We start from the raw sequence: 24,565 nt of genomic DNA, 5'->3' as shown, positions 1-24,565 counted from the left end.
TGCTGCCATTTTCAAGTGAAGCTCCCGGAATTCATCGTCAGTTGAATAATCGTTGATAGTCATTTGAAGTTTTGCTTGCTCAGTTTCAAGTGCGGAGTAGTGTAGCTCCTTCATTGCCTTCGCTCTTGGTAGTAAGCAAATTCGAACGAATAGAATTATAAATGAAGTAAAGTATTAAAAATGAAAACTGAAGGACGAAACAATTAATTTATGTGTATTCTGTGATTGATATTTCAGCAATCTGGTTTGTCTTTCATCTATTATCTTGAACCAATTGGAATGTTTACATCAACCTCATTTGAAGGCCGCTCTCACACTATTGAAAGAGATATTTTGTTACTTCAAGAGATCAACTGACGGTGGTTAAACTGAGCCTCGATTGAAGAGAAACGATTGATGACTGAATGCTGCCCGTTCGGGCCGTCAGCAAAAATTGTGTGTGTCAGAGAGTGAAGTTTACTGCATTCGAGAGATCGTCAATGTGTTCCACATTCAGTTTCAATTGAATTGAATGAAGTTTTACAGCACTGCGTGTGACTATTATTCAACGTTACCCAATATCATGCATCAAACATATCACCGGGGGTGCTTGTCGCGAACAGAAATATCTATTTACGAACAGAAGTTCAGGAAGTTCACATGAAAAACTTTTGTTTTGAAAATGTTTGTAAATACTTCCTGAACGCACTTCACGGTGATATATTAATAACTGAGGGTTCTAACTTCCTAAAATTAGCTAAAGAATTCTATGTAGTGTTACATAATTATTTGCATATTTTTCTTATTTAAATCTGCCCAAGTAACCACGACACATTATAACTTTACATTATTTCAGCTTTAAAAATTCGCGTTAAGAAATTAATTAAATGCAACGTTAAATTAAATCAGACCCTGTCAGCTTGGAGCGAAATCAATCTTCAGTTCAGCAACGCCATCGCACGGTGTCACATTCAACATATCATGTCAATTGTATGGGTGCGCAGTGCTGCTATTTTGGCGCGCACGAATTTGACATTTCTCTCCCCTACTTCTGTGTACGAGATTCGATGCGGACTCGCTTGAGGGCGCCATGTTCGCAAAAAATGTTGTTGCCAATGATTTGTTCGGGAAATGTGAGAGCTGGATATCTTGGTAATATGATGTCTTTGATTAAATGCAACATGTTCATGCGAGAGTTTTAAAATTACATTTTTTATGTCACTATGATCGGTCGTGTCTTGTACACAACCCTTTATCTTTTAATTCCGATTTAATTTAAAGAACGTGGAGAGCAAGTGTCAGTTCATATTATAAATTCTATGATTCTCTAAATTACAGTGAATCCGACAAAAAAGTTTTTCTGTAAAATGTTTTCAAGACCGTGAACCTGGCAATTTTGACAAAATCAAGCTTCAACAAGTAAAGATTTGGCCACACTGCGCAAAATGAATGCGTATGAGCAGTGCTGTCAACTGGTTTTTCCAAAAAACTGTATTTGGCGGAAAAATCTATCTGTACAATATCTTTCTCGAAAAATCAAACATCGATTTAGTACGGAAACTGATTTTGCGACCAAAAAAAAAAAGGTCGCTGGTTTACCCCTATGGAATCCAACATAAAAATTGAAAATCGGTATTTATCTGTATGAAAATTGAAATATCGGTATTTTGAGAGAGCATATCTGTATTCCTGTATCGAGCCCAAAAATCTGTATAAATACCGAGAAATCGGTATAGTTGGCAGCGCTGCGTATGAGTTCCTGTCATGAAATTCACCAGTCCTTTCCTTCTTCGTGTTAAGTTTATGCACAGCTCCCAAATTTTCAAAATCCGCTGCGTTTTGAGATGAAAATTGGGGAAAATTGCAGTTTAATTATCTAAAAACACTGTCAAATCAAGCATCGTTCGAGGGTAAGCAAAGTGCTATGGTATGCTCGCTGTTACAAATGTTTTTTTTCCATTGGCAGTTGTTCTCGCAACATCACCACTGAAAGCGAAAGGAGCTGATCGAAAACGCGAAAAGCGAAAGCAACACAGAAAAAGAATATGGCCGACCGAAGATCCGGTGGATCGAGTCGTAACAATTTCAACGATGACAAAAATGCAGATATTCCGCCGATGTCGCGACTGTTCATTATTTGCAGCAAAACAGTGACCGAGGATAATTTACGGGAACATTTTGCCAAATTTGGTGAAATCGAGGAAATATGGATCGTAAAAGATCGCCAATCCGGCGAAACAAAGGGGGTGGCTTACATCAAATTTTCCAAAACATCGGAGGCTGCTAAAGCCCTGGAGGCTATGAATGGAAAGTTGATCGGGGATAATTCTCGGCCGATTAAGGTTTGTTTAGCATGAAGGTTAAATTGTAGTGTACGGTCTTTTGAATTATTTTTTATTTTGTTATTAGGTTCTTGTGGCAGCCAATCGGCAGCAGGGTTCACGCAAACAAACTGAAAATGAAGAGGAAAAATATTTGCGACTGTTTGTGTTAATTCCGAAGGAAATGAACGAAGAGTCATTGCGTGAAGAGTTCGGAAAGTACGGTACAATAGATACCGTAACAATTATTCGAGATAAAGTCACAAAGGAAGGAAAAGGTTTCGCCTACGTTAAATTCAATCGGTTTACTCATGCTGCAAGAGCATTCGAGGATTGCGACGCCAAATACAAGGCTGTTTTTGCTGAACCTAAACCACCGAGGAATGCGTCCGTTTCTTCTAACGATAATTTTGGAGGTTTCGGTAGCGGCGGTGGTGGTGGTGGCGGCGGATCGAATGGTTTCAACGACGATCGCAGAGATCGTGGCTCGAATATGGGCAGCTCTAGTGCTATGATGAATTTCGGTTCCATGGGCGGTAGTGACCGCCGGAATGCAGGAATGAATAACGATCGAGCGGCAAATTTTGGCTTCAACAGCAGCAACTACTCCGGACAAAGTGGAAACCAATCCGACACTTCTCTGACAGTGCTATGCAGCCCATCGCTAAACCAAGACCAGCTGTGGAGGCTCTTTGACATCATTCCTGGGTTGGACTATTGTCAAATTAATAATGACTTCAGTAAGTATATTGGCTTGTAGTGCTTGATTTTGTTTGGATCGGCATGATTCTACACTTAATTCTAAACTTTGCAGATAGTCGTAATGTAACGGCTACAGTGGTTTACAACAACTCGCAATCCGCAATGTACGCTAGAGATAAGATTCATGGTTTGGAATATCCTCCCGGAGAACGTCTAATTATTCGTTTGGGACACGAGGCGGTGGGCGTATTGGCCAACAATGATCCTTACAACGGTGGAGGTAAGATTGATTCATATCTACACCTTTGCTGTAATTATGGAATGTGGTGAGCACCAGCCGATTCAGGCTTAGTGTCGAAGAAAAGCCTCGAAATAACAAGAAATATTGAGTAGTGTCACCGTTCCAATAGAACTTGTGTTCTATTCGTTCTATAGAACACTGTAAAGTTGTGTTTTGAAGAACGATTTAGATCTTTAGGACTGAGACTATACAGAAATAGATAAATATATCACACGACATAATGCTAGGATGATAAATGCTAGCATTCGAAAACTTTTTCCTATTTTCCCAACGGTTGTTATTCCGAATGAAATAAATGAAAAGCAGACTTAACAGTTTATTTGAATTTATATCCTACGATTATCCTATCTCCCACATGCACCTACCGGCTCAGACCGTAAAATGCCAGATCGCGATGCTAATTTCTGTAGCGTTCCGCTACCAGCTCCAATGCCAATGGCCAACCCTGATTCGGATGTCGCCCAGCGATGTTTCATCGTGTGCATTCCGAAAGCACTACCGACCAGTGTGTTGAAACAGACTTTCTGTCGCTTCGGAGACCTCATTGACGTTTATTTGCTACCGAACAAAAACTGTGGCTACGCCAAGTTTGCTAGCGAAAAGAGCGCCAAGAAAGCTATGGAAGTGCTACATGGCGCGGAAATTCTGAACATTCGATTGAAGGTAAAAAGTTTTGTTTTGAAATTAGAATCGGTAAAGATAAATACTAGCAATGAAATTCTTAGGTTTTGGAAGCTGAGGAACCAAGCAATGATCGGAGGAAACGCATGCGTCACGATGAACGTATGGACAACGAGTAAAAGCCTTAACCAAGGAACATCGAGAACAACGTTTTGGAATACCAGCATCTATTCCGAATGTGCGATTCCGAGAATACCCCGGAGAAAGGGCCAAGGTAAAACTGCAACCTGTTCAGCCTTTGCATTACGTAGGTTTTGTTGTTTCGTCCCTTTTGCTCTAGGTTTTCTTTCTCTAGGAAGCGTGGTAGCACCTGGAGAATTTGCTACATCCGAAAAGGGCCACTTGTTTGCTCTAGGTTCTAGGCGAGGAACGTTGGAATACGCTGATAGACTCGCGGTGCTGTCGCACATATTCCCCTTAAATCATACCGCAGCCGTCCGCAAAATTAGGTCCGAGTTTCGGTCGATAGATTCTTATTTTTTTGCAGGTGGTAAAATTGTGCGTCATATGGCAGGGTACAGTTTACATATTCGAAACTATAATTGTTTACGCGTATTCAGGATTTAAATCTATACCTAATGAAACGTAGTTGTGTTTGTCGACTACTTTACCGATGTTCAGTTGATTGTTTTAATCAAATTTGATGCATTTTTTGTTCAATGTATATTTTGGGTTCTTTAGAAACACCTTGAATTAGGTGGGAATTGTAAAGTAGGGTACCAAAAAAGGTCATTCCTAAATTTTACAAAGTTGACTGATATTGAAAAATCCGCAAAGGGAGAGAAACTGGGGCAATTTGGTAAGTTGTCGAAATAAGACATTATCCTCTTATCTCTCGATCGATGAAAGTTATCGACGTGAAATTTATACTCTAGGTCAGCTATTCTCAACCTGTGGTCGCTTATTCTGGGGTGCCGCGGATCAATTTCATGGAAGACTTTTATTGTGTTGCCTCAAATTTAATATATCTAATAATGATTTTTATCTGTATATAATCATGTTGTCGTTTTCTCAAACTATCTTGTAGTAGCAAGATCAAGCATCAATTTTAAACGTGGTTGTCCGCGGAGAACTATTTTGGTCCAATGGGGCTCGCGATATAAAAAGGTTGGGAACCACTGCACTAAGCGGTATTTGGTACCAAAAACGATTGACGAAAGTTGTGAAATTGTCATTCATTGCAAATTTTTTCACTTGTAGACGTATTTTACCAATAAAATTTATTTAACGAAAGTTTTTAAGCTAATTTGAGAATGTTGAACGTTTATTGTATGTAGTCAAAAAAGTAAAAAAAATGAAGAGGAAAATTGGTAAAACATGTTTCACGCATGTCTTGATTTTTTTCATGAATTTCATAAAAACAGAAAGATGCAGCGCAGAAATAGCAAAATTCGAACACTATTTGTGTGTTGAATCGTTCACAGTTCACAAAAAAAGATGTTTCCATGTGTTTTGTTTATATATGTAAATAGTTTTAGTCCAGGACTCAGAAAGATGTTAACTCAATCGAATTCCTTATACAGAGCAAATCGTGTTTCGAGGTCACTGTTCCATTGATTAGCCCCGCCTCAATGCAATGTTGGCATCACATGAATTCAAACATTACATACATACTTTCGATCCCTTACAAATGGCAAGCAATAGACGCGTATTTAGTTTATGGTTTTTCAGTTTTGTGTATACGATTAACATTTTCCGATTGAACCCATACTCCAGTAAGCAGCCAATGTCCTATTTTTTACCAATCGTATCCAAATATTCAGTTTTCGGAAACAGCCAATTATTCTCTTGCCGCATAGTATTGCTGAATATTTTCCCTATAGACGCTCCAACATAATATACTAAAAATAAGAAATGTTTTCCATTTCTTATACCCAAACAGTTAGTGTTATTCATAAAATGTATTTTAGTTTATATGTCAAATTATTCAGGAATGAGATGAAAAATGCTAATCTATGAATAATGAAAAGAATGTTGCCGACGGTTTTTATCGAGATAACATTTGACGACCAAAAAAGCAAAATTCGAACACTGCTCCCAAAAAAAAACGCGATCGTCCACACAAAAACCAGACATTGTAATCACTTTATTTTTGCAATATGCAATATCTATATTAAAACAAATATAGAGGCCGCCAAAAGGTTGAGGTCTTATTGCAGAAGTGAATTTACCTTACTTTTACTTTCAATTTTCAAATTGTTTTCATAAAAAACCGTCTGCAGCATCCTTGTAACTCATAAATTTTCATATTTCATATCATCCTTACGTATATTGACGTATCAAGCAAATTACGTATTATGAGCAGCCGTTTGGGTACAAATAATAATTCTATTCTTATTATCAGTGTCTTAAGCAGGAGCGTCATAAAAAAAATATTCAGAAATGTGCTATATCATACTATCTATGTTCCAAGGATGGAATTGATAAAATTGAAAAATGGTAATTATTCATACAAAACTTAAAATACATAAACTAAATACGCGTCGATTACTTGCCAAACGCAAGGGATCGAGAGTCTCTGTAATGTTTGAATCCATTTGATGCAAACATTTAATTTAGGGGGGGCTGGTCAATGGAACGGCGACCTCGGTGATCGGTGATTTGCTCTGTATACGAAATGGGTCATCGGAATTCGATTGAGTTATTTGCATGTATAAACAAAACACTTGGAAACATCTGTTTTTCTGTAAACCGCTGCCAGACAGTGGAGCTTGGGATAGGTTAACCACACATACACAAACATCTATATTGAAATAAATACACTTATGTCTCTTTTTACGCATTTTTTCATACGTTTTTACGCAGACTTCCGGGGTTACGCGGTTTTTTTATGCGGATTTCCGTAGTTACGTGGTTTTTTATACAAATTTCCGAAGTTTTTTTCACGCAAATTTTCAAAGTTATGCGGTTTTCTTGTTTTGTCTTAGAAATAAATGAAACATCGAGATCTGGCGTAAGCCCGAATTTATTTTTTAAATCAGCTCACTGAAAATTTCCGATTAAAAAAAAAACTTTTCTAGAGTAACAAAAATCTTGACGGTTAATGCATTTCTATGACATTTGGCATAAAAAACAAATTTCTTTAGCTTTGTGATTTTTTTTACATGGATTTCCGAAATTACGCGGTTTTTTTACGTGAATTTCCGAAGTTACGGGTTTTTTACGCGAATTTACGAAGTTACGCACTTTTGAATTGAGGTTCGGAAGGTCAAGTATCGTATACCATTCGACTTAGTTCGTCGAGTACGAAAAATGAAATTATAGTGCAATTATTTTTCTGGCAGAATCGTTTTTCACAAACTTAAGTTCAATTGACGGTCATACAAAATTCGTAATTTTTATCCGGATCCGAGATGGTTTCACCAATTTTCACAAACTTAGGTTCAAATGAAGGGTTTTATAATCCCATACCAGATTCCTGAATTTCGTCTAGATCCGTCTAATGTTTCTGGAGCTACTGGGTGAAGAGTGTCGAAAAAGATGTTCCTATTTTGTAGGTCATATTTATTGCTGGCCATTCGAACCAACTTCGGCTATACGGAATGCGGTTTTGGAAGTACCGGAAATAGTATAGAAATAGTAACATTATCATCTTTTATTTGTTTATTTATTTACTTTATTTTATTTTTATAGTAAATTTGTACGTATTCTGCTTCGTGACACATTAAAATCATATCCTTAACACTAGTCGATCTTCCCATCAAGGATCTATTCAGAAAGTATTCGACATGCAATGGCATTTTTTTCCTCGTGAACGTAATGGCCGAGCACTTGTCGGGATTTACAATCATGCGGTTAACTTTACACCAATCTGCGAAGTTTAACAATTGTCACTGGAGAAAGGCTGCGTCTTCTAAGTTGCGGATGATGTGATAGATCTTGACATCATCAGCAAACGATAAGCGAGGACCTGCCAAAGCAAAATTGACATCATTGAAGTACAGTAAACATATTAACGGTCCGAGATGACTTCCCTGTGGTATTCCGGATGATGCGAGGAACTCTCCGGAAGTATGATCGTCAATTTTAACTGTTAAACGACGATTCCTAAGATGTGACTGTAACCAACGAAGTATGTTCGAACTGAATCCAAGTCTGGCCAATTTAGCAACCGTAATGTCCTGGTTGATTCTATCAAAAGCGGAGGAAAGATCTGTATAGATAACGTCCGTTTGTAAACCGTTAGACATTGCATCAATCACATAAGACAAAAACGATAGTAAGTTTGTGGTTGTTGAGCGGTTAGGCATGAGACCGTGTTGGGTATCGATAATATATTACTTCCAGTATTTGAAAATTGGTGTCAGTACAACCTTTTCGAACAGCTTTGGTATAGCGCTGAGGGAAGTAATACCGAGGTAGTTGTTTATATCCTTTTTATCGCCTTTTTGTGGACTGGGAACATAAAGGAATTTCATTTGTTATTTTCAAACAAGTTCAATTACGATATTAAGACAATTGTACGATTCGGCTAAATGGCCCGGATGCGATTGAACCAGGTTTTTGTAATGAAATTCGTCATTGAGGCATCTTTATAACTTTTCCATACTTTTTTGAGCTCAAACAGTTGTGTTGAAGAGCTGAACACTTGGTTTTACATTTCGCAACACTTATTATTTTGCCACACGATGGAGCAAAATGATAAAAAAATTAAACCTCGAAAAAAAACAGGCCATAATATGATTGTTTCAAGAAGTATTTACAAAATATCAATGATAACCATAGATATCATTGGTTGCCCTACCAATTCAATATAATACACGAAAAAAAATATACAGAAAATTTACCGAATTGCCCCAGTTTTTCCTACATGAAATTTCCGCTATTGACCAAACTTTCGTGAAGGGTCTTAGAAAAGCATGAAACATCGATATTAATTCTTGAAAATATCACCAATGTTTGATCTTTGACTGCCGGGCGGGGGCTCCCCTTTCCATGGTTTAGTATAGAGATATATTTTGAGATGCTAAAGTTTTCGGGCACTATCGGTTTGTGAATCGATATTGGCACTTTTCTGCTCTCGGTTCAATCCTATAACTAAATAACGTGGCGTTGTATTATTTTGCATCATTTTCTTATCGCAAAGTTTCTTTTTAGATACCTTAACACGCCTACTCATAATAAACAGTTAAGTGGGAAAGAAAATAAACTTTTATTCGAGTTATCAAACTACATAGAAAGATTGAACTTTGCAGGTATAATACAAAGTTGAAGCGGTTTTACATGAGGATTTATGCGACCATGAGAAAAAATGGGTCAAGTTTATCAATGTTTACAGAAGTTACAGAATCCAAATTTCATTTTATTGAGACTTTAATTTGACATTTTTTATAGACCATAATGTTCGAACTGAAATCAGTAGGTCTCGGCTTTATTCAAATTCATATTTCTTTTTTTTTGTCAAAATCGAGAAAATTACTAATCACTTTCGCGTTTAGCTCACCAGACGCGGATCGTTCATTTTTTTCTATATTGGTACAGTAAAACTTCTTTTGAAGTATATTTAAAAACCATATAATCATTCTCTACCGTTAGTTATAAGCGTTAGTTTTACCATTAAAATACATTACAAAAAATGAATTTATTTTTGCAGAACATATTTACTACTTTACGCTAGAGACGACCGAACAAACCCTACTACAAAAACAGTACTCCTAAAATACAATCAAAACACAAGTACAACCTAGCCCCAGATCATTTCTGAACAACCAACCGTCAGAAAGACCGCCCGGACTGGAACCAACAAGACTTTGCTTCTTCATGTCATCGATTGATACGTTAGAAAAAAAAATATAACGCCTTGGACCTGTACACAATTCGAAACGAAATCTGCCCAACCGGACTGCACAATTCCACAAACCTGAACAACAGCGTTCGAGATGACTTCCAGACTTTGTGGACATCTTTCCGGGACAATGCAAGAAAAATTTTAGAAAAAAAAGTACACGAACGAGTGAAGCACATGAAAAAAACCACACAACCTCCCCGACGAGACTCGGAAGAATGTGAACTAGGTCCGCGGCAAGTGACGACCATCGGGACTGGATTTGTTTGTAAACGGTAGGATTGTGCCGGTTAACGTTTCGCACCAACAGCAAACTAAATTACATTTTCTAGACTTAAGCTTTTACGTTTTTTTGCACGACGCGCGAGTGGAAAACATTTCTGTTAGCGACGTATATTCTTACCAATTGACCATTACTACTTTGTTGTCATTGTGCATTACTAGAAATCGTCTTACCTTAGACTACTATATTCGGCAGCATGGAGATTGGATTCGAATATTATTTTTTAGATTTGTGACCAACTTTTTCCTCTAATGACCAAACCTATAGATTACTTTATGTTAAGTATACCTTTCCCGCAGTACACTATCGAATAAGGTTTCGTAGGGTCACGGAACGTATGAGATTACTTTGAACCTTCTAAATTCGAAGAAGAAAGACGCAAACGACACCATACCTGATAACGGGAATGACAACGGAAAACACCTTACATTGCTCACACCAATCAGCACATCATTTTTAATCAGTGAAACAAATCATTCTAGATGGTAGACCAACCTAAGCTTCATACAAAGTTCTCTATTTATTCACGTTCAAGTTCAGAGAGAGACGCTGATTTTAAATATATCGAAACGTCAAAGATTTCCCTTACTTTTGTACAATTATGCGTTACGCGTATAACGTCTAATTTAATTATTTTCTGTTTGTGTGTTCTCATTCGTTTAGTAATATAGATATATAAAAAATGATACCATTTTAAATCATTGCCTTTCCCCTACACCATTTGAATAATCCTCTGTAAGAAAAAATGCCAATTTTATGATTACCCGCTCGTTAATGAAGTAATAACATAAGCAACCGGATGTGTCGGATGTCACAGAGAAGAAAAAAAACATCGCTCACATATTAAACTTTATACCATCGTATCTTCGTGTAATACTGGATTTCATTTTTTCCCCACCAAGCCAAAAGGACACGGTGATTAACCATACCACACAGAATGGTCCAAATCAGAAAAGTGATTCAATCATATTCATATACACTCGAATATTGAATACAAGTGAGCTTTTTGTGTTTTATTGATACCATTAGTTGAGAGAAGCAGCGTTTTTTCTTTGCCGTTTTACCTACACTTAATGAGGGGAAGTGCGAATCAGGGGAGGGTGCGAAATTCATCATATACATACATAATATTTCCAAATAACTAGGTTGGGTTTCCTTGTATACAGCGATATTCTACCTAAAAGCATACTTTACTAACCTGCAAATTGTGTATTACATTAATGATATATAGCTGTATTCGCAAAAAATGTAACGAAGACATCAGAAGAGAAATAAAGAATTGCCAATCATTTTTAGCGAAAATGTTTTTTTTTATCGAGAAATAGAAAGAAAGAATGCTAGTCTTAGATTTGCAACGTTATGCACTCGATTCTGAGGAGCGAGTTTTACCATATTCATAACACGTCGATCGAAAAGTTTCTGGTCCTACAAAAAAAACTCTTCGTTCCCAAATTTCGATTCAGAATACATACAATTGCTACATCGGCGTTCAAACAGTTCAACACTACTTTGATATCACGATTTTTTTCTAGCCTCAAAAACCGCTTCAGTCTCAGCAAATTACCTCAACATTCGATATAAATCTCTTTTCAGCAGGCTTTTTTTTTAATCTGAAAACAAAAAATAGTCACTGTGGGCTAAATCTTGCGACTATGGTGTATGCGGTAGCAATTTGAATTTCAAGACCAAGTCTAATGAATACGGCGTGTGGGACAGCAGCTCTCTATTACCCTGAAACGTTTTTGCTTTGTCGTGTAACAAAATACATTGCCGTGTCGTCTGGCCCATTCTGATCGTTTTCCGATCAATTCATGGTTTTGAGGTCGATGTTGATGGTTGTCCCGGATTAACCTATGATTTCTTACATTTAGGATTCACAAAATAAATCAATTTTTCATCGCATTGGTACTAGTTGATTGTGTGATATTCAACACAACTTTTGCTAAGATTTCAAATGTCGTTCGAGGAAGTAATAACTTTCGAAGCAGTTGACGATTTTAAACTACCTGCACTATTGAAATCGTTCGAATTGTGCGATACTATTGTGAGTGCTTTCATAGGATAGATAGGTTTTGAATTATGTATGTACAGGGAACTTACATTTGTATTCATTCCAGAGAATGGTTTCACTGTAGAGCTTTTGAAAATTATTGAACGAAAGGATGCAGAGAAGTCAATACCGCAACCGTTCTTAGTTGAGCGCAAAAAATGCATTTAATAATAAGTAAAAAATAACAACATAATTAGTCAAAAATTCTTTTTAAATAACAATTTATTGAATTTAAAAAAAAAACATCATTGAATCTACACGCAATCGCCCGAAAGCCTGATTGTAGAAATAACACTAATTTACTTTGAACCAAATAACAATTGTATTTGATTTCAAGTGAAATGAAATTAAATCCTGGTGGAAATGAAATATATTTGAATTCAAAGCACAATATATTTGAATTTAATACTCATTTTATTATTTGTCTGTGCGTGTATAAATTAAAATTATTTTGAAGTAAATATCAAATGTATTTAAATGAAAGGGAAATGAAAATAAGCGCTGATTCGAAATAAAATATCTTTGAATACAAAGCGTAAAATATCAAAATTTCAAATAAATTTTAAGGCTTTACCGAAATTGTCAACTGGAATTTATGGCTTGCCATTGCCAACTAAGGATCCGAGACACAAGTTAGACACGATCGCTTAGGACGGAAACTCTAAAACTGTTTCTCTTTCCTTAATGACGCAAACATAAAGGCAATAATCTGGGGACGGGTATAGCGTGATGGGTAAGTCGATACCTTTCACGCAGTCTGCATGGGTTCGATTCCCAACCCCGCACATAGGGTCAGAAAGTTTTTCTGGTCCGAAGAGGCGAATGACCTTAAGGTTAAAACCTCTATAATCGAAAAAAAAATAAAGGCAATAAAGGTTTTTACGGTCAATGCTAACCTCAATTTATTTGACAATTCAGCAGTTATGCTTACATGCTTGCAAGGCAACTATGTTTAGAATAAGACAGACATAAGCCAAAGTGCATAGACCTTTATCTATACTATAGTACTGCTGAATTGTCGAATCAGTCAGTTATTTTGATAGTGTTATCAATATATTTTTAGTTACGCTGCAATCTGACCGAATTTACCGTAATTCGAACCATCGCGGCGCTATAAAATTTACTGGGACTATAAAAAACTCGAGAAAACAACCGAATAAAAATATTACAATAATTCTTAATGCCAAATCTATAGGCGAATGGTTTTTTGGCCATCAATATTTGGTGAAAACCGTTCAAAAATAAGATCCAGAAAAATTATTATTTTTAAATTCCGACTAGAAATTAGTAGAGTGCCTATAACCAGAGTGACGACATCTCATCCGTGATTTTGGCAACAATTCAAAACATTCCATTAGCTTTACATTGAATTGACAGTTCGTTTGCTCGTTTGGAACTGAGAGCTGTCATTCCAAACGAACAGCTGTCGCCACTCTGATTATAGTCACTCTAGAAATTAGATGCAAAGTGATTGTTTTGCCTCTCTATCAATTTTCTCTGTTATAAAACTTGGACCGAAATGAGTGAAGGCTAATGTTGACCAGGGTTGCCATATTCACAAATTTTCCACAGTTCATTTTGCTGCCCCGTTTACACTTCTGCTGACTGCCAGCATGCTGGTGTCAGTGTACTGCCCTCTGAGGAAAAAAACGTTCAACGGTGGTCCTTCGTTGGTCTAATACTTTGGATCATTGGACCACAGTTGAACGTTTTTTCCTAAGAGGGCAGTACACTGACACCAGCATGCTGGCAGCCAGCAGAAGTGTAAACGGGGCATAAATATTGTGTCACAGATCACAGCTTTCTTTTCGAATATTAGGAAAAATCAGAGCCTTTAATGAAAATTCCGATTAATGGACGGATTTTTAAGATACTTCAGCCAAATTTATGTATCACAAATGGTAAAAAAGTTTTCATTTTGAATTCGATTTCATCTCATTGGTTGGCAACTCTGATACTTATTTCATAGTCGTGTTTCTCATTAGAAGAGTGGATGGCATGAATGTGTTCTCGAATGTCGATACTTTTCAAAACGATGTAGAATTTGAGTATAGTGTTTAAAAATAACAACACTTTCATTTCATGGTAGTGCGTAGTAGTTGCATGTAGTTGCGTATAATTTGGCAGTAGGTTCCGATGTGGTAAATTGAAAGTATTTTTCGAAACACAAGTGCTGAAAAACTGGTTCCACCAGTGATATTTTTTGTTGTACTCGTTACTAATTCGCGTGCTGCATGAATCATAAATAGTGAATTTGCATAAGTACAATAAAATGAATGATACGTCATCAACTTTATAGCTTTCGCAAAAAATTGATTCATTCGATTGTAATAGCGGAAACAAGTAAGTGATACTTAATCATGAATCATAAGTTATGATACAGACAGAATAGTAGAAAAAACTTAGAGATTTTCTCGTATATAAATGTCTTATGTATGGCTACAATCAATTGAACATAAAACCAAGTTCATTTTCATGACAGCGAAACTCGAAATATTGTAGATTTTTTCATTGAATTTCACTTTTGGTTTCTTTTGCATACCAAAACATTCTGTTTGATTTGCGGCTGTAATGATATACGAACACATAAAGAATCAAGTAACGTAGCTTGGGGCTAAAGTGTTCAACTTTGTACATAATTTGTTTCGTCTTATGGTATAAGAATTTAATTTAAGAAAAGTGATTAAATACTAAATATTGATCTCACGTGATTTATACTGGTCGTGTCAATAGTTGGCCACCCATTTTGGTCCAATGTTGAATAATTTACTGGACGTTGGAATGTCGAATAATGTTCAGATTGGCTGTTAGATCGTACAGTGATTACAAACGAGCTGTCAAATCCAATATAAAGGGCGATTTATACGGCACGTCAGAGCTAGTTCAAACAACGCACTCGAAGTAAATGTGTCGTTCCAATAACGTGTGTGTGAAGTGTCGGAACATGTGAATAACACTGAGTACTTACGAAAAGATTCCATAACCTTACATTCTGGAATAACAGTTGATTGTAATCCTTCCAGTTGAATGTTATTTCGCTTTTCGTATGCTTTCATCAGAAAAAAACACCCGAGTTGGTGGTTGGAAAGGGTATTGGTCTTAGAAGTCAGTTGTCGTATGTTCAAGTCCCGACCTGGAATGATTCTTATGTCGTTTTCGCTTGATGCCAAACCTAACCCAGTTTCCACTCTAACTGCTGTCAAACCGTTTGTTTGAAGCCAGTTCCGAACCTAGTTTCAACGTTGTTGAACTGAAAATCGAGTCAGCTTCGAACCTGGAATTTTATATCAGGTTTGCCCAAACCCCGTTGCCAAGTGCGAAATCAACTCAGTTTCGTGGAAAGTGTTTGTTTGATGAAACTACCCAGGGTCCGTTTCAGTTTTCTCAAGCGAAAACGACATTAGTGTCGTAACACTAATAGCACTGGTTCTGTGCACTATTTTTTCCTTGTTATTATTAGGTGCCAAATTACGCCTTCTGTCAAATTTCTCATTCGAAGTCACAGTATGTAGCGCTCTGGGGCCTATCACCAATTCCAGAAATGATTAGCAAATCATCAGACTTCACATATTCCGATTCGGATGAAACTTTGCTCACATCTTCAGTATGACAAAACATTTATTTTGCACGGATGCAGAGCTGCAGAGTATTTTGCATGCTTTTTTTTTCCAAATCGTAGTAACTCGGAAACTGTAAATTATTTCGTACAATCCACGAAAAAGTTGTAGGAAATTGATTGGGAACTCTTGAAAAATATACACTGTAAAAATAATTGAATACTAAACCAAAAATTAAAAAAAATAATCGTCTTTTCAATATTTCCTAAAGTAATTTTATTTTAAACCATTTTGAAATAGATACTTGAACCGCAATAGCTTAGCTCCTTTGTTTCTCTAAAATAAATGATTAAGATCTTCTGATTCTCTATAAAACATTTCAAATGGATGAATTGTTACCTGATCGTTGTTTCAAAAGTAGCTCTGGAAAATTTTCAGTGAGATCACTCGTTTATCACTACACACGGAACGACCGAAATTAGTTCTGCGCCTAATTCGTATTACTGTTTTTGAATTTGTTTATTTGTTTATTTGTTTGGAGCCGGGAAAAGCCCGCTGGAGCTGAGGTTCTTTAAACCTCTTTCTCCAACAGGCATAAAACCTTCTCGTCTTTTGCATCTACAGATTACAAATATCCAACAGATACATTTTTTGGCTTAAAAATACAACTATCACTAATCTTTATCTCAACATAACAAATTTAAAAAAATAAATAAATAAATAAAGTAACTTGAAATTAGTTGATTTGAACAATAAAATTTCCAAAATAACTATTAAATTAGTATATCCTGGACACAAAACAGCAAAATTTCAATCCAACATAAAATTTTCATTGACAATTAATTCAGAAAATTTGACTCCATTTATCTGTCACCATCTTTGCTGAAAGACAGCACAAAGAAAACAAAAATGAAATTGGTTTTATTAACAAGTTTATTACCCAAAAACTGAAGAGAAGTGCCAAAGCAGAACAATTTATTATAAAGCTAAAAAACTGCTTGCAAATTGTTCTGATGTTTTTCGCATTTGTTACCATGTATTCATATTTAAATTTCTAAACCGATATGGAAATATGTTGCAAACTCTTAGTGGAATGTTTTTTATTCAGAATTTGTGCGCATTTAAAGCGATTGTGCGTAATAATGTTTTTACGTGGAACAATGAATGAAAATGAATGACAGCGATTTAGAAGACAAATTTTTTAAAAAAAGTTCATGTTTCGTTTATGTCTTTTCCTCCAATAGAATATCGTGTTTATACCTGCCAATATAGAAAAGACAACCGCGACTGAAAAATTCTATTCAGTAGTAATGTGCCATCTAGTGGCTAGTAATCATTACGGTGTTAACGTTTTTTCGGTGACAGTGCGCCTGATTGCTGCAGATTGCATAAGCCAATTCAGCCGTTCATGTTGGTTGAAAACAACATTTTATTTTCCTAATTCAAAAATTAGTAGATAGGAAATGGAGTGTGCCTAAGCTAAGAAATGACAGAACGTTTAATTGGTGAATTCAACTAAAAAAATAGCCATTTCAACTAACATTTTATTATTATTAAGGGAATGAGAATTAAAAAATCTAAATTAGCAAAAGTAAGATTTTTTTAATTGTCTTAAAACATAAACATGCCAACTATTTTTTTCGCCAAAATGCTGATTTCGGTCTTTCAGTGCATGATTTTCATCTGTCAGGCGGAAGATTAGTCTTACGCTTCAAAGCTCCCAGTTTAAGCTCCGATTACGTGTTATGTTAAATTTAACAATACTTACATTGTGTATGAGGAAAAGGTTTAAGACACTTTGGGGAAACGATATTTTACTCGTTTGGGGGTTTACGTACCTCATGGATTTTTTTTATAGTGACGAATTGTAAAGATTTTTTGATACTGTTGATTTAAATGGAATGCTACATCTGACTGCCCCGTGTTTCGATCGTTCTTGTGTCCTTGAGAAGATGTCATGAATTGAATTGATACCCGATTTGGAGGGTGAGCTTTTTAAGACAATTCAGATTTCAGGGGTTTGCCAAATTTTGTACTTAGGCAGACCCTGTCAGCTTGGAGCGATCTCAATCTTCAGTTCAACAACGCCATCGCACGGCGTCTCATTCAACATGTCATGTCAATTGTATGGGTGCACAGCCCTGCTATTTTGGCGCGCACGAATTTGACATTTCTCTCCTCTACTTCTATGTATGAGATTCGATGCGGACTCACCTGAGGCGACATGCTCGCAAAAAAGGATGTTGCCAATGATTTGTTCGGGAAATGTGAGAGCTGGATATCTTGTTAATATGATGTCTTTGGCTTAGGGCACATAACCGTTATTAATTTTGTTTACGTTTAATCTTAGACTCGTCAGTGCATAACAGTTTATCTACAACCATAATCTAACTACCAAGTTCTGGTTTGAATTTATTCTTTTTGCCTTTCTCATATAAGGATTGTATCGATAAGTAGTTAGCAACATTCAAACAGTTATTACTCTGAAATGTTTGTTTACATGTCTATAACAGCTGCGCAATCGATTGGTTTCCGTACGGTTTATCGTTTCGATGATGAGTCGAATTGATCCGGAAACGTGAAAGAAAATTCTGCACACTTGGTGCTCAGAAAGTGGTGTCACGTACAACGAAATTGCAAAACGGGTGAAAGTGCACCACAGTGTCAGAAATATTATCGAGAAGTTCGGTAAGACCCTCTCCATGAAGGATTTGCCCCGATCCGGTAGGAAAACGGGTCCCAGCCAGCCCGGCCAGGACTTAAAAGTGGTTGAGTACATAAGAAAAAACCCATCGGCGTCGACGCGGGATTTGGCCAAGCAGTTGAACACCAGCATCGGGATGATTCAACGGATCCGAGTTCGGAATTCCCTGAAAACGTACAAGAAACAGAAGGTGCCGAAAAAGTCCCTGGTACAGCATGTTCAGGCCAAAACAAGAGTGCGAAACTGTATAACCGGATTCTACAGAATAAAGACGGATGCATCCTGATCGACGACGAAACCTACGCCAAGAAAGACTCTCGAGCGCTGCCCGGACCGCAATATTATACGAAATCGGTGTACCAGGACCTGGACGACGCGGACACCACGGTGGCGATGGAAAAGTTTGGGCAGGAGGTGTTGGTCTGGCAAGCAATTTGTACCTGTGGTTTGCGGTCGTCGATTTTCTTCACGAAGGGCACAATTAACGCCAAGGTGTACGAGGAAGAATGTTTGAAAAAGAGAATGCTGCCACTGTACAGAAAGCATAAGGCTCCTCCTCTCTTCTGGCCGGATTTGGCTTCAGCCCACTACGCCAACTCCGTTCTACAGTGGATGTCAACAAATAATGTACAATTCGTGGAAATGGACATCAATCCACCGAACTGCCCGGATCTTCGGCCAATTGTCAAGCGGCACTTTCGGAAGGAAGGTACAGTGTCCCAAAACATGCAGGAGTTCAAAAAAAAACAGGACAGCTGCCACAAGGAAAGTCACAAAAATAACTGTGCAGAATTTAATGAAAAATGTCAAGTCCAAAGTGCGAGCGTTTCACAGAAACTAGGATTTTCTTCAATATAATCAGTGAAATGCATAAAAATGTAATTTTTCTACAATATATCGAAAACTGATGTCAAAATATGTTTTTTTTCGCTTTTTTATTCAATAATCAATGTTGCTAACTACTTTTCGATATACTCCTTAGAATTATTTTGAAAACCGACTTTTTAACCGAGGCCCGGAGGTCCGAATTGAGCAAATGTCTGTGTGTGTGTGGGTGGTTGGTTGGTTGTGGGTGTGGTTCGGTGGGTGGCTTTGGGTGTGGGTGTGGGTGGGTGGGTTTGGGTGTGGGTGGGTGGGTGTTTGGTTGTGTGGATGTGTGTATGTATATAACAAAAATGTGCACTCGATTTTCTCGGGGATGGCTTAAATTTATTGAAAGGCCTCTTGGTCCCATACAGTGCGGTTGAATTTCACCTGGATCGTATTTTCAGTTCGGGAGTAACGGGGTGAAATGAGCAAAAACATGAAGGAAAAGTGCATTCGATTTTCTCAGAGACCTCTCAACCAATTCTCTTCAACAAAAATTCAAATTGAAGGTCTTGTGATCCCATAAGTTGCTATTAAATTCCATTTGGATCCGAATTCCGGTTCGGAAGTTACGGGGTAAAATGTGCAAAAAGAACTAATAACGTTTCATCGATTTTTTCAGAGACTGCACATTCAATTTCACAAGTGTAGGTTCAAATAAAAGGTCTTATAACCTCTTATAATCCTATCGAATTTCATCCGAATACGGATTCTTCTTTCTTCTACAAACTGATAGGTATAAAAATCTCATTTTCAGGGGAAAATTCTATCAAATACACTCAGTTAGCCGTACAATTCTTGAATTGGGCAGTTTAGGTTCCCTCTTAGGAAAAACGCTCAACGGTGATCCTTCGTTGGTGCAATACGTTGGATCGTTGGTCCAATGAACGTCCAATCAATCGTTCATCCGGAGGCCAATACGGGACCATTGCTGATTTTGAAACAGACCGTTGAACCGAATGTCCTTTTTTTTTCTTTCAACGAACCGGTCAGACAGAGGACCATTGTTGAACCATTTTTAATATGAGGAGTTGGAGCCCCGTTAGAGTAGTTTGAGTGGACAATTTCTGAAGTCGTTTCCACTTATTTTTTTTAACTAACACTACATACCTGTTCAATACTTCTACTTCCCCTAGAATAACAACACATTTTCTTTCTATATGGAGGCAACACCTAATTTTCACACTTTTTCGCAATAGAAAAAAACAACAAACCTTTCCAGTAAACTGAACTTCCGGTTTTGGAATTATAGGGTAAAGTGTGTTGAAAATTTTAAACCATCCTTTAAAAATTCTAAATCGACATCAAAACTGCTCCAATCGGTAGTCATTATCAGTAGATAGTAGAATTTTCTAATGATTTAGACAGTTTGTGAGATTGATCAAATATATTTAAGCATGGAAACGATATTTTTATGCAGAAATGTGAAAGTGTAAAAAGAATATAAGATACGTTATCTAGAATGTTAGAGAAAGCAATGGTCATATTCTCGATTCAATGTTGCTCAGTTCGAGCTTTCCTCGGTGATTCAAAATCACGATTGGTTACTTTTCCATTAAACTAAAACACATATAGTCTAATTGCAGAACTAAAATGGTTCACCAGCTGGTCTAATCGTCAGTTCGTGAATCTGAACTCGTGGAGGGGTACTCAGTACGTAACGAACGGCATCGGCAATGTCTTCCGGCTCCATAGCTGGTAGCAGTTCCACCCCAGGAATACCATTCAAAATTTCAGTCTTCACTATTCCAGGACTAATGCTCTGAAAAAAAAAATGTTAAATGCCATCAGAAAAATATGAAAAAGCAAGCGGACTGGGCTTTCTAAAACGTCTTACCGTTACTTTGATGTTAGTTTTCTCGTTCCTCAGCTCGATGCGCATTGCTTCCGTGAGTGCAGTTACAGCAAATTTACTTGAGCTGTACACTGACTGGCGCGGTAAATCCAGTACGTGATGGCCTGCGACGCTGTTGATGTTTATGATATGGCCCATCACATTCCGTGCTTTCATTGACTGGAACGCTTCCCGGCTACATTGGATCAATCCAATTACATTGGTGTCGAATATGTCTCGTACATCCTTGGTATTATTCGCCATCAGTGTCGTAATGTCCCGACTCACTCCAGCATTATTGATCATAACATCAACACCGCCGAACTTTTCATTTACGAAAGCGAATGCGTGCAATATTTCTTCCTCCTTAGTTATGTCACATTTCATGGCGATCAATCTGGAAGCAGCTTCACCCGTTAGATCTTTCTTCAACAGTTCCACTCGATGCACCCGTCGGGCAAGACCAATGGTAGTAAGCCCTGATCGGGCCAGTTCTTTAGCGATGGCTGCACCAATACCGGAACTCGCACCAGTCACCATTGCTACTTTTCCGATCCAACGATTCATTTTTATTTCGTGATAATATTCGATTGTATATCACTAGTGTTATAACTCTTTTCGCGCTTCAATTATGACTGGTACTAGGTGAATGAATAGTAAGCCTATTTATGATTAACCCATGATAGACAGTAGCTAAAGTGCCCCACCGTATTGAACAAATGCCGTTGGGACGTTACATGCAGCTTACATGACAATTTGCATGGCGTTGTTTTGCGAGGTTTTCGGAATTTGTTTTGAATGAGAATCGACCACACTTCCCATTGTCGGAAATGAAATTCATTTATTAGAAATGGAGCAACTGCTTTTTTATATCGATAACCGAAGATAATGAACATTTCAAATGATACAATTATATTGTGATCGTCTTTGGTTTAAATGCTGATTAAGATTTCAATATATAAATGTAATGAAGTAGATGGGCGGAAAAACCCCAATCTTTGGGGGTGTATGATTTATGGGTTAGAATTAGTAAAAGCGCCCAAAAAATTAAATATTTTTGTTTTTTGGTTCTATTTGATTATTAAAATGACTATCTGATAGAACATGGAAGTTTTCATGAAAGTTATTGTAAAATGAAATTTTCGTCAAATTTTCCACAAAGTTATGTCATTTTTTAACAAATAAACATATTTGAATGAAACTTCCACAAATCGTAGATAATAAAGAATGTAGAGAGCTTACTGATTTGAAATTTAAATAAAGCACATGCCTAATTAAGAAGTGGACAATTGATTTTTATTTAACAATTAAATAAGATTTCAGGCATATGGTCGCCACGACTATTTTTTACAAAAGTCAAATTTTTTCATACACATAAACCAATGAATTCACGTATCCCCACAAAAAATAATCGAATGGCGTCAAATCACACGAACGCGGAGGCCAATTAACCTATTCTTTCTCGAAATAATTTTGTCGTTGAAATCTTCTTTCAATAAGTTTGTTTCGGCCGCAGTATGACAAGTGGCACCATACTGTTGGAACCACATTTCGTCCACATTCATATCTTGAAGATTTGGCAACAAAAACTCATTGATCATGGAGATGTGATCCCACCAGCTCATGGACCGCACCGAACAGTACATTTATCGGGATGCATTGGTAATTCTCGAACGGCGTGTGGATTATCCTTGCTCCAAATACGGCAGTTTTGCTTGTTGACGTATCCATTTAACCAAAAACGCGCCTCATCACTGAAGGAAATCTTGCGCCGTTTTACTATAACTTTTTTTTTGCGGGATCTTGTAATTTTTTTTCCTTGGAGGAGAGGCGCTTTCGCTGTTATCCAGCGAATAAAGGGGGAGCAGTGGTTCGCTATTCACGTACTGGGGTTGCTTGGGGTTGGTGTGAAGGAAGCACCATTGTCCTTTGGTGTAGTTGTCTTCTTGTCCAGTTTATCACATGGCTTACCGTAGTAAAACAGCTTTTTGGCAATATTGACATGTGGCCATCTGATTGTTATAGGTAATCAGTGATTTGCACGGGATTCTTGTATCCTGACCGCTATTTAGAATACCGGGGAAAAAGTTCTTCCACTTTTCTTTTTCGATTGAGAGAATTTCTTCGTATTGGGACATAGTTTCGCGAATATAAGGATCGATGACGTTTGAGGGAAGATCATGCACACGCACTTCTATAGCACTATATTTCATATATACTGAAATGTTGTACTTAATGTTTGCGTGACCCACATAGTGCACATTGTTATTGTCTTTTGCGAATTGAATTGCATCCAGCTCTTTATATAACTGGATGTAAACAACATTGTTTATGTTATTGCAGTGAAGTAAATGCACACGTTTAATGTCAAGATGCATTTGCTCCTTAAGCAGGTCAATTTTTGCACTGCCTGAAGTCAACAACCATCATATTCTTTCGTACCGGCAGTAGCTTTTATTCGTTTGGTTCACTCATTTCGAGATCATTCGATTGTTCACTACACAATACTGTACTTGGTTTCTTCCGTCCCGAACGTAAGCGGTTTTGTTTTATCGACTGACTTGGATGAGATGTGAAAGCGAACTGATTTGGAAGCGTTGTTCTGGAGTTAACCTATTCATGATGATTTGCCAACAAAAAATTAACAAAAGAAAAATCATTAAAAAATAATATCTGAGAATAAGTAAACTTTTGATTCGAGATGAGGCTGAACTTTTATAAAATTAAAATCCAAATGTAAAGCATTGGTCGGACGATCGGAGAGACGTTTGAATACTATTAGGAACAAACTATCCAGCCATTCCATTACAAGCTACAATTTCAAACTGTAGTTTCATATTAATTAAAAAAATTCTAGACCCAGAGTAGATTTGTTTTTCGAAAAGGTTTTTTTGCCTTTCTCATATAGAAAGGATATACAATCACTATGAAAACCGACTTTTTAACCGAGGCCCGGAGGGCCGAATGTCATATATTATTCGATTCAACTCGACGAACTGAGCAAAAGCCTGTGTGTGTATGTGTGCGTGTATGTTACAAAAATATGTACTCAATTTTCTCGGAGATGGCTGAACCGATTTTCACAAACTCAAATGAAAGGTCCCATGATCCCATAGCCTGCTATTGAGTTTCATCCTGATCCGACTTCTGGTTCCGGAGATACAGGGTGATATACACCAAAAATATGGAAAATATATGCACTCACTTTTTTCAGACATGTCTGAACCAATTTTCACGAATTTAGATTCAAATAAAAGGTCTTATTGTCCCATAGCCTGCTATTAAGTTTCATTTGGATCCGACTTCTGGTCCCGGAGTTATAGGGTAATAAGTGAAAATTAAGTAGAAAATATGCTTTCGATTTTCTCGGAATTGGTTTGACCGAACGAACGATTCAACGAAAGATCTTAAAATTATTAAAAATTTCCTAGAACATTTTATCCGGATCCGACTTTTGGTATCGGAACTAGAGTATGATAAGTGGAAAATTTTCAAAATCAT

The 24,565-nt window shown here is 37.1% G+C and overlaps 3 protein-coding genes across 6 annotated transcripts in view; 2 read left to right on the top strand and 1 right to left on the bottom strand.

Moving 5' to 3' along the window:
- Window positions 1-1,729: 1,729 nt before the first annotated feature.
- On the top strand, window positions 1,730-11,354 carry LOC131434545 (RNA-binding protein 45). 3 transcript variants are annotated; one of them, XR_009230343.1, is made up of 7 exons: window positions 1,730-1,889; window positions 1,946-2,321; window positions 2,389-3,040; window positions 3,115-3,282; window positions 3,677-3,966; window positions 4,029-4,198; window positions 9,578-11,354. XR_009230343.1 is itself a non-coding variant. In XM_058601361.1 (6 exons), the coding sequence occupies exons 2-6, from the start codon at window positions 2,025-2,027 to the stop codon at window positions 4,101-4,103; spliced, it is 1,482 nt and encodes a 493-aa protein (XP_058457344.1). In that variant the 5' UTR covers window positions 1,730-1,889; window positions 1,946-2,024; the 3' UTR covers window positions 4,104-11,354. The 3 variants fall into 3 exon arrangements, 1 of the variants encoding a protein (XP_058457344.1); XR_009230344.1 differs by having other exon boundaries at window positions 4,265-11,354; XM_058601361.1 differs by having other exon boundaries at window positions 4,029-11,354.
- Window positions 11,355-14,072: 2,718 nt separating this feature from the next.
- Window positions 14,073-24,565, top strand: part of LOC131439479 (phospholipid scramblase 1) — a 53,622-nt gene continuing 43,129 nt past the window's right edge. For both annotated transcript variants that reach the window (XM_058610533.1, XM_058610532.1), the window contains exon 1: window positions 14,073-14,445. The gene's annotated coding sequence lies outside the window, so the exon portion shown is untranslated. The remainder of the gene's footprint in view (window positions 14,446-24,565) is intronic.
- Window positions 20,652-21,631, bottom strand: LOC131439482 (farnesol dehydrogenase-like). The gene is made up of 2 exons (XM_058610538.1): window positions 21,068-21,631; window positions 20,652-20,992 (listed from the first exon to the last, which is right to left on the bottom strand). Exons 1-2 carry the CDS (start codon window positions 21,629-21,631, stop codon window positions 20,819-20,821), a joined length of 738 nt encoding a protein of 245 aa, XP_058466521.1. The 3' UTR covers window positions 20,652-20,818.

The sequence above is a fragment of the Malaya genurostris genome, chromosome 3 (assembly GCF_030247185.1).
Source record: "Malaya genurostris strain Urasoe2022 chromosome 3, Malgen_1.1, whole genome shotgun sequence".
Classification (NCBI taxonomy): domain Eukaryota; kingdom Metazoa; phylum Arthropoda; class Insecta; order Diptera; family Culicidae; genus Malaya; species Malaya genurostris.
Note: the sequence above shows the minus strand (reverse complement) of the source record. Positions and strands in the feature narration are given on the sequence as shown.